At 37.9% G+C, this 17302-nt stretch overlaps 1 protein-coding gene across 2 annotated transcripts in view; it reads right to left on the reverse strand.

The window, feature by feature from the left end:
• Nucleotides 1–12759: 12759 nt before the first annotated feature.
• LOC121374016 (filamin-C-like) overlaps nt 12760–17302 on the reverse strand; it is a 96895-nt gene continuing 92352 nt past the window's right edge. For both annotated transcript variants that reach the window (XM_041500891.1, XM_041500901.1), the window contains 3 exons: nt 17140–17292; nt 15772–15939; nt 12760–15039 (listed from right to left, as the gene is read on the reverse strand). In XM_041500891.1, coding sequence (XP_041356825.1) covers nt 14747–15039; nt 15772–15939; nt 17140–17292 — 614 coding nt within the window. In that variant the 3' untranslated portion in view covers nt 12760–14746. The remainder of the gene's footprint in view (nt 15040–15771; nt 15940–17139; nt 17293–17302) is intronic.

Here is a 17302-nt window from a genome sequence, read left to right on the forward strand (position 1 = left end):
GAGAGAGAGAGAGAGAGAGAGAGACACGCAGAGAGAGATAGAGAATGAGGAAGGGACAACGACAGACAGACAAAGAGAGAGGGGAGACAAAGAGACAGTTTGTTTTGTGTACTGACACCACCGGCTATTGAATGTCAAAAGAAAGAGACAAAGACAGAAAGGGAAGGGTGAGAGAGAGCCCACTGGCGTCACATCCTAATGATAAAGCATCATGTGATCGTTTATTATACATAATAGAGAGAGAGAGCAAGTGGGTAATATATATATATAGAGAGAGAGGGAGATAAAATGTCATGGAGAGAGAAAGAGAGAGAGGGAGAGGGAAACTAATAGAGAGAGGGGGTGGGGAGAGACAGATAGAGACAGACAGGGAGGCACATAGGAAGAGAGAGAGAGAAAGAGAGAGAGAGAGAGAGAGAGAGAGAGAGAGAGGAGAGAGAGAGAGAGAGGGAGAGAGAGGGAGGGAGGGAGGGAGGGAGAGAGAGAGACAGACAGACGGTCAGACAGAGGGAGAGACGGAGACAGACAGAGAGAGAGAGAGAGAGAGAGAGAGAGAGAGAGAGAGAGAGGAGGGGGGGGGGGGGGGGGAGAACCACACATGTTGGTGGATTTTTAGAAGCTGTTATCTTGATGAGGATTTAATATTATCGCTAGTATGTATAGATCGATTGCTATACAGTATCTAACCTTTATTATTTGTAATATAATAAGTCTGTAAAGTGCCAATCCAAAAATAAACATAAACTGTCAAATTATTATCGCTAGTATACATGCATAGATATGAATATGCTGAAAAAACGAATGCTCGAATTACTACACACCTACTTTCTCAAACAGGACATACATAAATTTACATCTTTAAGCGGCTTGTTGTCAATGAAACAACAGTGTTCATTCATGACTAAACGACTGTCGTGTTGAAACTCGACTTGGTCTGGCCCCCAGTTCACGTACTAACAATGTTGACATACCGTCTGTATTGTGATTACACAAGTCAAACAACCACCGTAGTCATTCAGAAGTTTTAAGAGCTGTATACTCGCACCAGCGAGGTCAAGAGGACGATTAATACCCCAGTGGCGGATCCAGAGGGTAGTGGGGGTGGTTGACATCCCCTACCCTATCTGAAGTGTCCTGGCATATTGGTTGTTGTTGTCGTTATTTTAAATCATCGTCTACAATATACAAACACTAAACTGCTCTAAAAATGCGTCTCTGATTATGTTTATTTTGAACATTTTCCGGGGAGCATTCACTCAAACCCAACCACCACCACCACCTCCACCGCCGCCGACGCCACCCCCACCATCACCTTACATATCTCACTCTCTTTGGAAGCTCGGCTCATTTCCCTTCGACAAATTTAAATTGTCCTTTTCAGAATTGTATTACCCCCTTGCCTGTACAAAATTTTGGATCCGCCCCTGAAATCATTATTACATACAGGCTATTTTGGTAGCTGTCCTCTTGTAAGACGTAGGACGTATTTTTGGAAGTAATTGTTAAACCATTAGTACCTGAAAATTATTAATAAATTGTTATTTATACAGGCTAAAGAAGCGGGGTGACGGGGTAGCGGACACTCTGAAGATGTTGTACCGCCTCCCAAATGCTAAAGTTTATTTATGTTTGAATGTATGTTATGTGTGTATCACACGTATGTATGTAAACACATATACTATATACTCAGACTGTGTCTGTCTCCCTGTTCCTCTATGTCTGTCTGCCCGTCTCTCTTTCTCTCTCATTCAATGTCTGTCTGCCTGCCTGTCTGTCTGTCTCTCTTTCTCTCTCACTCAGTGTCTGTCTGCCTGCCTGCCTGTCTTTCTGTCTGTGTCTGTCTGTCTGTGTCTCTGGCTCTCTCTGTCTGTCTGTCTTTCTCTCTCTCTCTCTCTCTCTCTCTCTCTCTCTCTCTCTCTCTCTCTCTCTCTCTCTCTCTCTCTCTCTCTCTCTCTCTCTCTCTCTCTCTCTCTCTCTCTCTCTCTCTCTCTCTCTCTCTCTCTCTCTCTCTCTCTCTCTCTCTCTCTCTCTCTCTCTCTCTCTCTCACTCGATTCATGTGTGTGAGTGCGTGTACACGAAAATTACTTATTAATATTAAGTATATAGGTTATATCACGTGTTAGTGCAATCTATCTACCACCGTGTTATTCAAATAGCATTGTTCTTATTTATATAAAAAGTAAGGACATTACTTTGTTTTAAACTTTCACAATTTAAAGGACGGCGTTTTCAGAAAACGTGTTCGACTCCGCAACACACGAGCTAGCATGAATAATACGCAGTGACCTGAATTATAACGACATTGACCGCCGATCTCAGCGCCAAACTCATTAAAATTCATTAAATATCTTCCACTCGGTCACGAGGCGTAGACAGGTGTCATATTTCGGTAATTTTATAGCCCAGGTAAAATTACGTCTATTTATGAAGTAACGGTACTTAAGCCTGCGATTCCACCTGCTTTGTGTATATTTCAAAACAACCAAGTTACTGTTATTTATGGTTCTTTTCAGCTGTTGAAAATAATATTCTAGGTTGCGGTGTGTGATCATTAAAATCGTTTTAGAAAGCACGATCTTATTTCAATCTCATACGCGTACCCAGGCTTCCATAACGGTTTCGGTGAAATATGTCCCGTAATTTGATATCTCGAGATGTCTAGTGTGATACCTCATATTACGAATCTCAGCACTAAATTGTATGTGTATTCATTATCTTCCATTGTACGAGTTGTAAAGCATTTCTATGTGACGAAAATGTTGCTATTCATCAGTGTGGTCGGGTCATTTTTGTTTTGCATACTCATTTATTTCTTAGGCGGAGTTGTCCCTGTGTCAGTCTACCCATGAAAACTGAGGAATGTAGTTATGTGATTTAAAAAAAAATGTCCTGAGGTATGATGGTAGCCACTAAGCTAAATATCGGTCACATGTTAAAATAATGACTTCGTGTTCGATGCTTGGAAAGGAAGTTTGGCTTATACAGCGTAAAAATATATCTAAGAAACGACGCACTCACCACATTGTATTTACGGTTATATGGCGTCGGACATATGGTTAAGGATCGCACAGATACTGAGAGAGGAAATCCGCTGTTGCCACTTCATAGGCTATTCTTTTCGATCAGCAGCAAGGGATCTTTTATATGCAACAACCCACAGACAGGATAGTACATACACGGCTATTGGAGCACTGGCTGGAACGAGAAGAGTTACAAAGAAACCGTGAATAGGTCTACTGTTGTCTGTATAAATCGACTGCAGTTACGCTTTGTTTAACGACACCACTGGAGCACATTGATTAATTAATCATCGGATATTGGATGTAAAAAATTTTTTACTTCTGACTCGTAGTGATCACTGAAAAGCCGCTACATTTTTTCATTAGCAGCAAGGGATATTTTATATGCACCATCCCACAGACAGAAAAACATATACTACGGCCTTTGACCAATTGTGGTGCACTGGTTGGAACGGGAAAAAAACCCCATTCAGTTTAATGTATCCACCGAAGTGGTTCGATCCTGCAACTCAACCGACTGAGCTAAATCCTACCCCAATCTGTAGTAAGCCCACATCATTAAAGATCTATATTTAAGTAAATACACCCATGTCGCAATCTTGTGTGTAATATGTTTTCTCTTCGTTATGACTGAACAACATCTACCGTTAATGTTGCTGCTTTTTATAGACGATGATATAGTTTCAGAGTTTCTAATTACTGGATTTAAATTATTCCAAAGATCAATTTTTGAATAAATAAATGAAGATTTTAATACAGTTGTGCTAACAAAAACGATGTTGATATTTTCCCCGACTACTTAACATGTAAGGTACTCTTTTTTTCTACACTTTCTGGAATACAAACAGTTAAGAAATTGGGAGCCATTCTTTTCATTATTTTAAACATAGTGCATACTATTTTTGCTTTTCTTCTTTCACTTAGAGTAGTCAAACCTGTTTCCATATATAACGAATTACGTTAGGCAAAGGTCATGCCAGTGATTATATTAGCTGCTTCTAACTGTACGTTTTTTAATTTATCTGTATCTAATTCGGAACAGCCTTCCCATACCTCAGGAACATATTCTAAACTAGGTCGCATGAACTCATAAAGAGTTTAATAACGATTTAATAACAGTTTGTATTTCCTTAATACCGAAATCATTACTGACATTAATTTACACACAGTTTGAATATGACTGGACCATTTTGCATCAGCTGATAGGGTTAAACTTAAATGTTTCTCTGTTTTCGATAGTTTTAAAATTGTGTTACCAAACACAGGATGCGATTCATTGAGCATATTTCGTTGAGAAATTAACAATACATCAGCCTTGTTCGGATTAAACGTAACTAACCATTTTCGCAACCAATCATAAAGTTTGGCTAAATTAATATTCAGATTATGTTCTAGGTTTGAAACGTCTCTAGATGATGTTCCAATAGTTGTAATGTCCGCAAATAATCTCGTTGCACAGTTTAGTTCGTATGCAGTATCATTAATATAGACTAAAAACAGAAACGGACCTAGAACGGAGCCTTGAGGCACTCTAGCCTTCAGAATACCTTAATTTGATAGCGTTCATTGATATACAAGTTCTGGTTTCTATCAGAAATGTAATTGCTATTCCATTTTTAAAAGACTACCATTGATCCCATATTGTTTAAGTTTATAGATTAATCATCTGTGTCATGCCCTATCAAAAGCTTTGAAGATGTCACAAAACAGTTCACAAAAACATTCTTTACTGTCTTGTGATTTACAGATTTTATTATATATTTCAGTTAGTTGATAAACAACATTATGACTTAGTCGATAGGCACACTGAAATTTGTAGTGTAAATGGTTGAATATGAAATAATTGTACAGTGTCTTTTTTTTCCACAATCTAAATAACTATAAAAGAAAAGAAATATGGTTAGGACGGGAAAGAAACCCTCGACTTCATATCCAAAACACACCGCGCTTCAGTCTAGCGTTTTATCTATTAACCTCTATATCGGCCTTATGTTACAATGGCAAATGACGTCACGCAATTGTTTGACGCTTGGAAAAGACATTCGGCTTCTACAGCGTAAACAACGATCGAAGAAAATATATAATGTCAAGGTATTAAATCTTGCATTTACACTAACAATATATACTCGGAACTATTCTCATGCAACATCGGCGTGCGACAAGGTGAAAATATGTCACCTTTCCTATTTTCTTTATACTTAAATGAACTGGAAACGTATCTTCTTAGCCAAAACTGCATTGGAGTCTCTCCTGTTATCAATGATCTCGATATATTTCTTGAAGCTGGCATTTGCTTGCTTTGCCTGCTATATGCGGACCACACAGCCCTCCTAGCAACGAACCTGCGTGATTTACAACATACATGTACCCTTAACATATTTCACAATTATTGTAATAAATGGAAGATTAAAATCAATATCAACAAGACAAAAATATTTATTTTTTTATGGCACAACCAATGATTACAAGAAAACATTTACCATCGGAAATAAGGCTCTCGAAAACGTTAAAGAATATAAATATTTAGTTTTAACTTTTAATAAGCAAAACAGGTTCAACACAACAAGAATTGTTTTATCCCAACAAGCTATAAAAGAATTTATTTCGTTTTATCTGATTCTAAAGATAACAATCTATCAACAGAATGTAAGTTAAAATTGTTTGACACTATGATATTACCTATTCTTCTGTATGGATGTGAATTATCGGGTTTATATAAAACACTGACATTATTGAAAACATACTCTTAAATTTCCTGAGACGCCTGCTTCCTGTTAAATAAGGTACACCGATATTTATGTTATACGGAGAATTAGGACGTAGACCGATTAAATTAATTATTCAACAAAGAATGATACATTTTTGGGCCACAGTTGTATCAGGAAAACAAACAAAACTATCTTTTTTATTGCATGCATTTGTGTTACATGAGCCGTATGTAAATGGACACAACTACACTTGGATTCAACATATTAAACAAGTCTTTAACAACCTAGGTATGATTGATATATGGCTGTCTCAAAGATTTTCAACAGAAAAACAACTTCTTGAATATATCAAATTGAGGCAGCATGACCAGTACCTTCAAACGTGAACCAATGACACTGCATCATCGTCTAGAGGAAAAAATTATAAAAAATGTTTTAATCGGCTAATTTTTATAAAACACCTTATCATAATGCCTGAAAAACTATGGATCATTATTCTTAAATTCAGAACATCAAATCATTATCTCTCGATTGAAATAGGAGGATGGAATAATACACCAGTAGAAAATAGGTTATGCACACTTTGTGATTTGACATCCAATAGCCGATGGTTAATAAATCAATGTGCTCCAGTGGTGTCGTTAAACAATTTTTTTTTCAGCTTGAAAATACATGGTTAAATAAATATTTGGGGCGTATATATCTTATTGAAACTCACCAGCTATGTGGGTGGTTTTTGTTTGTTTGTTTGTTTGTTTGGGTTTTTTTTTTTTTTTTTTTATGTGGCCATAGCTTGTAAAAGATAGTTTTAGTCACTGATTCACACACTTCTTGTGAACATCACATTACAATTCATGGTCTGTGAAGCGTACAGAAATTCAACTCCCGTTAGACGGAAAATTAAATCCTTTGTGAGACCTATTGTCAGCCTCGTTTTACCACGCGGCATCTCCTGTTACCGTTAACGTTATTTCTACAAGAGGATGCTGTTTCGTGTATTGTGTACAGTGATGCAGTGTCACTGCTCTTGGTTATTATATATTGTGTGAAGTGCCGTTATCTTTTTTAATGTTCTGCGAGACTGCTCGGGTGTTCCCAGTGTGTGTGTGAAGACAAGTCTGGGAAATTGATGTATTTTATTTGGGGCGTTTTCGGTTTATTGCAATGGACCACATAGTGCGTTATTAACGTGAAATTTCTGACACAGGAAACCACATCCATAACGTGACACAGGGACTCACCATGGGTCAGATTTTGTCTTCTGTGTGAAGAAGATACCCTAGCTGAAATAAAAGTGCAGTCGCGAAATTTAAAGGGACATTCCTGAGTTTGCTGCATTGTAAGATGTTTCCGACTAATAAAATATTTCTACGATTAAATTAACATATTAAATATATTTTCTTGTTTAGAATTTCAGTATCTATATAATTTAATGTGTTTCTGGTCGTTTTAATATTTGTAAGAAGCCCAAACTGGATTTTATCTTCAAATAATTTGGTACGTACGAAACAAATATTTTAAGAAATAAAATGAAATTTAACCTACTATAAATATTAGAATGATCAGAAACACGTTTAATATACAGCCACTAATATTTTATGCAGAAATATATCTTTGATATGTAATTACAATCGTTAAAACGTCTCTGTTAGTCGATAACACCTTGAAAATTGCAGCAAACTCTTGAATGTCCCTTTAAATATACTGATGAAAAGAAATAAGGGATACATAAATAGTAACAGCAAATATCGTCTGCAAGCAAAATCCTCAACAGAGAGGGGCTGGACGTAGCCCAGTGGTAAAGCGTTCGCTTGATGCGCGGTCGGTCTAGGATCGATCCTCGTCGGTGGGCTCATTGGGCTATTTCTCGTTTCAGCCACGGCACTACGACTGGTATATCAAAGGCTGTGGTATGTGTTATCCTGTCTGTGGGATGGTGCATGTAAAAGATCCCTTGCTACTAATGGAAAAATATAGCGGGTTTCCACTCTAAGACTATATGTGAAAATTACAAAATGATTGGCATCCAGTAGCTGATGATTAATAAATCAATGTGCTCCAGTGGTGTCGTTAAACAATACAAACTTTTCATCAACAGTATAATGAAGTTAACGGTGTTACTGACATTCAGTCACACATTACATCTCTGTATTGTATACAGATATAACTACCATAACTACAACCGCCCCCACCCTCAGTGTTGGAGCAAGATCTCTTTCGTTTAAAAATTATACATATATTCGGGCAAAATGGGCTAATCTGAAACTTTTGTACAATGTATTTTCATTATTCTACCCTCAAAATTACTTGTAATCCATGTACAAAATGCATAGTGATTCGTTTGCAACCCTATAATATAGCTGTTTGGTAGTAATGCTAATATGAATAAATGTTGTTATTCAGATTCGGGTATTTTCGTTTAATTCCGGCAAAAATGGGAGCCCATACGCAAATGGCCAAAACCATCATCCACAGTATAAGGACTATAAACGGTGTTACAGCTAGTCATTCACATAGCACTGGCAGTCCGTTCCATATTGCATCTCTGTATTTTATATAAGCACAATTACTGTAACAGTGATTAAAATTTGGTTTTAGATATCACATGTTCCCTTATTGTTTTGATTAGTATGTGTTATAGTACAAAGAACGGACTATTTGTTCAATGATATCTCAGCACATGTTAAAGTATGACGATTTGGTGTAGAACATGTTTATTTCGACGTTTGATCGAGATAGCAAGAAACAGGGCGAATCGGAGACAGAGAGAGAGAGAGAGAGAGAGAGAGAGAGAGAGAGAGAGAGAGAGAGAGAGAGAGAGAGAGAGAGAGAGAGAGATGGGGGGGGGAGAGAGAGATACGAGGGGAGGGACAGAAAGGGGAGAGAGGAGGGAGGGAGAGAGAGGGGGGAGGGAGAAAGAGAAGAGAAGAGAGAGAGAGAGAGAGAGAGAGAGAGAGAGAGAGAGAGAGAGAGAGAGAGAGAGAGAGAGAGAGAGAGAACGAGTGAGAGTGAACGAGAGGGGAACCTGCAGCCCCACAGGTTACTGAAAATTACTCAGTAGGATATCTTTTATATAAGCACTTTTTCATAGGTCTGCAAGATGCCACATTTATCACAGCTTTTTATGTACTAGCCACTGGACGCTCGTTGGGACGAAGAAGGTCGATCTTGCGACCCATAGCACCGCAGTTAGCCGAGCGTTTTACCCGGAACTACACCCCATTCTCAAATTTAGCATACGCCATCTACTTAGAAACGGGGCGGGATGTATCTCAATCGGTGCGGAGTGGGATTTAACTCAGTCGGTTGACATCTTCATAAATCAAGGCTAATATTCGTTCCTCGTATTCAGCCTTGATACATGTCGTCAAGAAATCGTGCCACAAAATGCTTAAATTTCATTGGATGCGATGAGATCTGATTGCAACGAATCGCAACGCTCCTTATTATTGTAAACAAAGATGGCAGCGTCAGCGTCCGTGGAAACGTGTCGTGTTTGTCACGATATGTTACAAAAAAGGTTTCGGCGGTTAATTTTTTATATTGCTTTCAAGATTGTCACATGTTACCGATGCTGTGATTGGTCAGCGATGTCATCGTGTAAGGGACATAATCCGTGTGACAAATTTTCTTCCAATAGAGGGCGCTAGTAGTGGATATCAGTAATCTTGACTACATGTATCAAGGCTGAATACGAGGAACGAATATTAGCCTTGATTTATGAAGATGGTCGGTTGAGTGCTCGCTTGAGGTGCTTGCGTCGCAGGATCAAACCACCTCGGTGCACCCATTCAGCTGATTGTCTTTTTTTTTCGTTACAACCAGTGCACCACAACTGGTCAAAGGCCGTCGTATGTGCTTTCCTGTCTGTGGGAAAGTACATATAAAAAATCCCTTGCTGCATTAGGAAAAATGTAGCGGGTTTCCTCTGATGACTATGAGTCAGAATTACCAAATCTTTGACATCCACTAGTATGTGCTCCAGTGGTGTCGTTAAACAAAACAAACTTCTCAATCGGTACAGCGCTCGCCTCTGAGGTTCTTTGGTCTTAGGATCAAATCCCATCGATGGACCTATTCTCTAATGGCAAAGGACGTTTGATGGGTTGAGTCCTTTCAAGAAAAATATGTAAAACATTTTTTAAAATCGAATTGAGTAGGTGATATCTGTAATCTAAGTCGCGTGAAATAAACTGCTACTATGCTAGCCATATAGAATATATTAGAAACGGGTGCCTTCCCCGTTGTTAGGTTTTCTTACACCAAAACATTTCTCCTTATTTATAATGTTAACATTTTCAATGTATTTCATTATGCAATGCATTCATCCAACCTGGCTGTACTCGTGTGGTACCTTTAATTCAATCCAGGGGCCACAAAATGGGGTTTCACACAAATCTGGAGCGAGAAATAGCCAAATGTTGAAAGTAGTTGTTAAACAGGCAATGAACCCACAGTCTTTCTAAAAGCTATGCATTATTGCACCGAGTCTAATACCACCACCCTCCACCCCCACCCCCCCCCCCCACCCCACCCCACCCCAACCCCCCAATTTATTTCTTTTTAGTGCTAAAGAAAATGGCCTGCCCCAGTTAGCAGGAATAATCACACGGTTTTTCATTAACTCTAACATTACGCGTTTTTCATTTCTTAAAGTGTCAGTATGTGTTGGTGTTCCGGGTATGCATCATTCCAACGCATAAGGCTCATGTTTGAGTTTACTATCCCTTAAAAAAAGAAAGAAAAAAAAAGAACCATTTATTTATGTTTGCTTTAGGACCAAACTACGCATTTTTACATTGATTACAACTAATAATGTGAGTAGAATTATGGATATATTTGGTAAAATGTTTTTAGGCCAGCTCATTTTACACGAAGGTCTCTCCATCGTTGTTTTTCCGAATGCAAAGTATTCCTCCAGCACTGGGTGTTGAGGGCACTTGACCCTCGACCCCCCCCCCACCCCCCCACCCCCTCCACCCCAACCCCGTCTCGTACACTTAGAAGTAGACTTTGTCCCTTTTAGACATTGCACCTCCTCCCCCACTCGCTATAAAATTCCTGCCTCTAATATTTTGTTCTAGTGTTGTTATTATGCAACCACCTACCCACACTTTCGACTTAAACTATCCTTTCATTTATTTCATTTCAACTTATTTTCGTGCTTATATACAGTTACGGTTCAAGCACGCTGTCCTGGGCACATACCTCAGCTACCTGGGCTGTCTGTCCAGGACAGTGGGTTAGTTGTTAATTTTTAGTGGTTAGTGAGAGAGAAGAGGATGTAGTGGCCTTACACCTATCCACTGAGTCGTTAAAACATGTTCTGGGTGAGAGCCGGTACAGGGCTGCGAACCTAGTACGTACCAGCCTTATGTTCGACGGCTTAACCACGACGCCACGGAGTCCGGTTTTAACTAACCGTGGTTCCACCTCCGGTGCGTGATTGAAAGGTAGACAACTCCACAAACCACTATCGTGTTTTAAAATTATATATTGGATTGCCTCCCATTTCTTTCAGTAAGCCAACAATTTCATTTCAACTTATTTTCGTGCTTATATCCAGTTAAGGTTCAAGCACGCTGTCCTGGGACACCCCTCAGATATCTGGGTTGTCTCTGTTCAGGAAAGGGGGTTAGTTGTTATTTGTTAGTGAGAGAGAGAGAGAGAGAGAGAGAGAGAGAGAGAGAGAGAGAGAGAGAGAGAGAGAGAGAGAGAGAGAGAGAGAGAGGGAGAGGGAGAGAGAGAGAGAGAGAGAGAGAGGGGGAGGGAGAGGGAGAGGGAGAGAGAGAGAGAGAGAGAGAGAGAGAGAGAGAGAGAGAGAGAGAGAGAGAGAGAGAGAGAGAGAGAGAGGAGGGTGTTGTGATCTTACACATACCCACCGAGTCGTTAAAACTCGCTCTGGGTGGGAGCCGGTCCCGTGCTGCGAACCCAGAACCTAGTATGTCCGATGGCATAACCACGACGCCACTGAAGCAACTATATTTCAGTCCATGTATAGCTCACGGCTGTTTATCGTTTTATTGTACAGCTAACCTTTAAAGTGACGGATCCTAGCTTCTAAACACTAAGGCACATTTTTCACCATTAGGGCCATGAAATTATACTTTACATTATATTGTTTAGATTTTGATTTAGAGTTTAGATCCATGTTGGTACATCCGAAGTGTTTCTGGTCATTCTGGTGTTTTGGTGTAAAAAGTGCATATTTCATATTTTTAAAAACGCACGTGCGCCTGAGAGGTAACGGTTATGGAATTGAATTCTAGTCTATATATAAAGGTATTTCACCGTTTCAACGTCACACACTCTTGTCTCACTTTGTTGTAACCTTATCCAAATGTCTTACAGGTTTGTAGATTAACTATACTCATTGTCCATTTTTGCGGGTTGAAACTAGGGTCTGCGATTTTAAAGTTGCAAGAGCCGTATTTTGCTATTTTTATATTTATTTTTGAGGAGGAGGGTATAACTCAGACCCACGACGTATTGAAATAAACTGGAGGCTAATTTCAAACATTTTTATTTTAAAGGGACATTCCTGAGTTTGCTGCATTGTAAGATGTTTTCGACTAATAAAATATTTCTCCGATTAAACTGGATTTTGTCTTCAAATAATTTCGTACGTACGAAAAAACATATATTTTAGGAAATACAATGAAATTTAACCTAGTACAAATATTAGAACGATCAGAAATACGTTTAGTATACAGCCACTAATAATGTAAGCTGAAAAACATATTTTATATGTAATTACAATCGTTAGAAAGTCTTTGTTAGTCGATAGCATCTTTAAAACTGTAGCAAACTCAGGAATGTCCCTTTAATATGTCTTATGTCCATTGTGTTACGTAATACATTACTGTAAAAATATGACTATGAAAATAATTCTTAAAACTGAAATATGTCTTGCTAAAGCATGCCTCTATATAGATTCTTATTGTATCAGCAATACTCACAGAAACACAAAATCAATAGGTACAAGTATAAAAAGGTTATATGTTTGTGCCAACAGAAACCATGACAAATAAATGGATGAATTTTTATTGTCTACAAACGTAAATGCATTACATTCTACAGTAATATATAATTTCACTACGTTGTCGCTTGTAATATGATAATGTACAATAATATAATTTGACTACGCTGTCGCTTGTAATATGATAATGATAAAGAATATTTCTTTACAAACAACTTATATACAATATAATTTATATATTATATTCATACGAGAAGCAGTGATATATTATGTGTTAGTTACAAACAAAACGTAATAATTACGAAAACAAACCAACGATTTAACTGGTATCGATGGCTTCGATATTGTATTCTAACAGAAACAAATAACATAATTGTGTGCCGTAATGACAGTTGCTAGACAGTGCGCGTGATGTCATTTCAGTGCACGTGGTGTCATTACAGTGCATGTGGTTGTCGTGCCAGCCCTGGTGCGTGTGGGGAGGGGGAAGGGGGGAGGGGGGAGGGGGCGAGGGTACGACCGTACCCTTACTCAAGCAAATTTTCAAAACCAAAAACCAATATATTTTCACCCCCCTAAAAACATCTCTCGCTAAAATATGCCCCACCGTGCATAATTTCCTTAACACTCGCCTGCCGCCTGAGGTATGCTGGGTCTCAAGATAGATCACTCTTACCAATGTCCAAACATATGAAGGTCGTGGTATGTGCTGACCTGTCGTTAAACAGACATTCCTGTATTTCAATTCTACTTCTGTTATGAAGATGTGTTACCCACATTCGGCTATTGTCATCCGTTCAACCTATTCGTCTGTTGTTATCCGCGACTACTGTACGGGTTTCTACACGCCAGATAGTTGACACACACACACACACATTTCTGTGTTACGTATTACTCATAATAATGATTATAGTATATAAAAAAAATATCACATGTTACGCTACAGCACTAATACATGAATATTCATAAGACAGGTTAACATAAGACCAAGTTAACATAGCACCTGCAAACTGTATATGCATTGTGAGAATAATAGATATGTATATACATATGTACCATGTATCCGAATAACAGCCATGCCGTTACCTTTAATTTACTCGTTTAATATATGCACCATATATCGTTTATATAAGCCGGCAGAAAAGAAAAGAAAAAAGGAGGAATAAAATTATAAATCGCGGAATACATTCCCTTTTTCATGATTTTTAATGATCATATTGTCTATAACACTGATAAAAGAGACTATACATCAACACTTAGTAAGCTATGTTTTCTGATTTATAGCCACGTAGCCATAATTCAATTATATACCAGCGTATCGGTCAACAAATGGGATATGACGCTTATGTAGAAGGTTGGATAAAGTACTTTTTTTCTGGATAAATTAAATGTACATATTTTCAAGGAATATTTTGTTTAGCCAGATAATCGTTCAACGGCTGTGCAATCCTGCCTTTAATAAAAATTGTCATTCTATGAAGCTTTAGAATAATTGTATTAAAATAAAAGTTATTGTACAATTATAGTCTTTAAAATGATATAAAATATATAAGCAATATCGTTGATATCGTAAGTTATAAGCAATTGTTTAGAAACTAGTACAGGAATTTACTCTTGAGTTTGATGTGGATTTTAGGTAGTCGTTTGGACACTAGTACAGGAATCGTCAGCACTTGTTTGAAAAGACGAATAAAGATTCACTGCTGAGTTGACGATGTTAGCTGTCAGTAGTTGTTTGGAAACTAGTATATGAATTCACTGCTGGATTTTGATGTGAATTGTCTGCAGTTGTTTGGATACTAATACAGGAATTCATTGTTCGACTGGTATTATTTGTCAGCAGTTGTTTTGGAAACTAGTCTCGAAATCCACTGTAATTCTTTACAAATCATATAAAACAATATTATAAGCAATATCAGTTGATGTTGTTTTGGAAACTAGCATATGAATCCACTGTAATCCTTTAAAAATCATATACAATAATATTGTAAGCAATATCAGTTGATGTAGTGGACATTTGTCAGCAGTTGTTTGGAAACTAGTAGAGGAATTCACTGTTAGAGTGGTGCTGCGGAGAGGTGGAACTGGTATGGCCGCGGGCAAAGTCGCGCGGTGAGTGTTGTTTGGAGTGTAAACTCGAGGTGTGGTCTTCGTTCATCATGTCGAGCTCTCGCGAGCTGTTGGCGAGCAGCACGGTGTAGGGGCTGCCGTCCACGTGGGTGCCCGACCACTGCACGTAGATGGTGTAGATGCCGCTCTCGATCGGGTCGTAGAAACATTGGTAAACTTTGTCTTTTTGGCTCGTCTTTCTCATCTTTACTTTAAATGCACCTGAAAGAAAAAACAATATATTTAGCTGACATACTCAAGTGAGTATTGTTGAATTAAAAAAAGAATTGATACTGATGGTGATTATGAATTAATTTATACATTTGCCTTATTTGAAACCCAATACCCGATGTATTTTTCGTGTTGGGGTGTTGTGAAAATTTATTATTATTGGGACAACGACCCCCCCCCCCCTCTCTCTCTCTCTCTCTCTCCCCCCCTCTCTCTCTCTCTCTCTCTCTCTCTCTCTCTCTCTCTCTCTCTCTCTCTCTCTCTCTCTCTCTCTCTCTCTCTCTCTCTCTGCAGTGATACACATGGAAAGATTAATATTAGCAATAAATGTACTACATATACATGTAATTCATTGAGATCATGAACGCTTTTCAAAGTTTAAACTCCTGGTACCTGATTTCTGAAACAAAATTACACACCATTATTCACTTACAAACAATGGATCCATTATTCTCTAAAAGTGTAAATCTTTTTAGCCATTATTCTCTAACAAAAGAACAAAACTTTTGAACACATCATTCCCTACCGGTTGTTCCAGAATTAATCAAATAGGTGATTCAGAATGCACCATAATTATACTTTTATATCTGCTTGGTCTGCTAAAATAAAATAAAAGTTGTCTCAAAACGTAAGTTTAGTGTGAGGGTGGTGAGGATACAAAACAATTCGTAACACCGTTTCCATAAGGACAATTAATAGCAGCCCTAGCTGATGTATACGAACCTTTTGGACCCATTATTCTAACTCTAAGTTCGCCTGCCCCCGCTCCTGTAGCGTCCACCCAGAAGTGAGACTGGAAGCCAGGAATAATTCCATTCTCGATACCAGGACCCCACACCTTCACGTCTCCAACCACGTGACTCGCCTTGATGTCAATAGCATACGGGCTACCTGTAGTTAATAGGAAAACGATGTAAATAAGCAGCTGTCATTTGTAACAGGTTTCAGACTAACAGAGCATTTTAATGACTAAACTTGCACATGAAATTCAAATTGTGTTGTTGTTGTTCTTCTTCAGAATACCACTATCTGTGTGTGCATTATGTTTCTTTTTGGTTGTCATATGTCTGTACTACTTTTACCTTTCTGGTATTTCAGTTTATTCAATCGTTGTTCACATCACACGTTTACTTTTATTGATTGATTGATTAATTTATTGGAAATTGTAGTCGCCATTGTTGTACAATTAAATTTAATGTTTTTTTTATTAGGAGAGGGCCTCGTAAGTTCGATAACTTGTGCCCAATCCTTATGCGTGTGTGTGCGTGTGTGTGTGTGTGTGTGTGTGTGTATATATATATATATATATATATATATATATATATATATATATATATATATATATATATATATATATATATATATATTATATGCAACAAAATATGTTTTCAACCAATATGTTTGTAATGGATCAATGTTCATTTATTTCCTCACGCATACATCTCTTTTGTTGTTTGTTTGTTGTTGGTGGTGGTGTGTGTTGTTGCTTTGGCTTTTTGGTAGGGATTTTGCTGTTGTTTGGTGTTGTTTTTGTGTGGGTTTTTTTGTTTTGGCGGGATCGTACGAAAAAAATAAAATCAATTAAGGCGACAAGTTATGAAAACATTGATATTCTGATCAAGAAAATATGTTTAATGTTTAATTTTAGATGTTATAGTCTGAAATATTATACAAGGGCACCAAATAGCAGTCTTTTTAATATTATACTTTCGAATAACATTTTGTTAATAAGGAGACATTAAAAATTAGATGCGAGTGTCCGTTCTTTACAAAAAATGTAGGCGGGCAGCCCGATTTTAATTTTTTTTTTTTTTTTTTTTTTTTAAACAAAATGGAGGATACTCTACAAGGCAAGAACTTCGCCATATATTAACAATTGGTTTATTGTATTAAATTTGTGTAGAAATGCTATTGTTCAACACTTTTCTACAATACACTTAGTTCGTGACGAGTGACGTTAGTACAGATATAGACACATGATTTTAAAAACATCTTTGGAGAGGCTTATTCTTAGACATACGCCAATTATTTGTATGTAGCCTAAACAGGAAATTTAATTAAAACGTGTTGTTATGTTAAGCGTAAATATACCGTGTATATGTTCTCCACAATATGTAATTTCCACAACATGGTGTCCAATTTCGGTTGGTTTGATCTTAAGACGGCGCGTGCCATCATAATTGTCATACAGCGTGCAGGGCACTGATTGGCCATGAGGTCCCGTGCACTTCACGCGCAGCTCTCCTGTAACAGA

The sequence above is a fragment of the Gigantopelta aegis genome, chromosome 1 (assembly GCF_016097555.1).
Source record: "Gigantopelta aegis isolate Gae_Host chromosome 1, Gae_host_genome, whole genome shotgun sequence".
NCBI classification, from domain to species: Eukaryota; Metazoa; Mollusca; class Gastropoda; order Neomphalida; family Peltospiridae; genus Gigantopelta; species Gigantopelta aegis.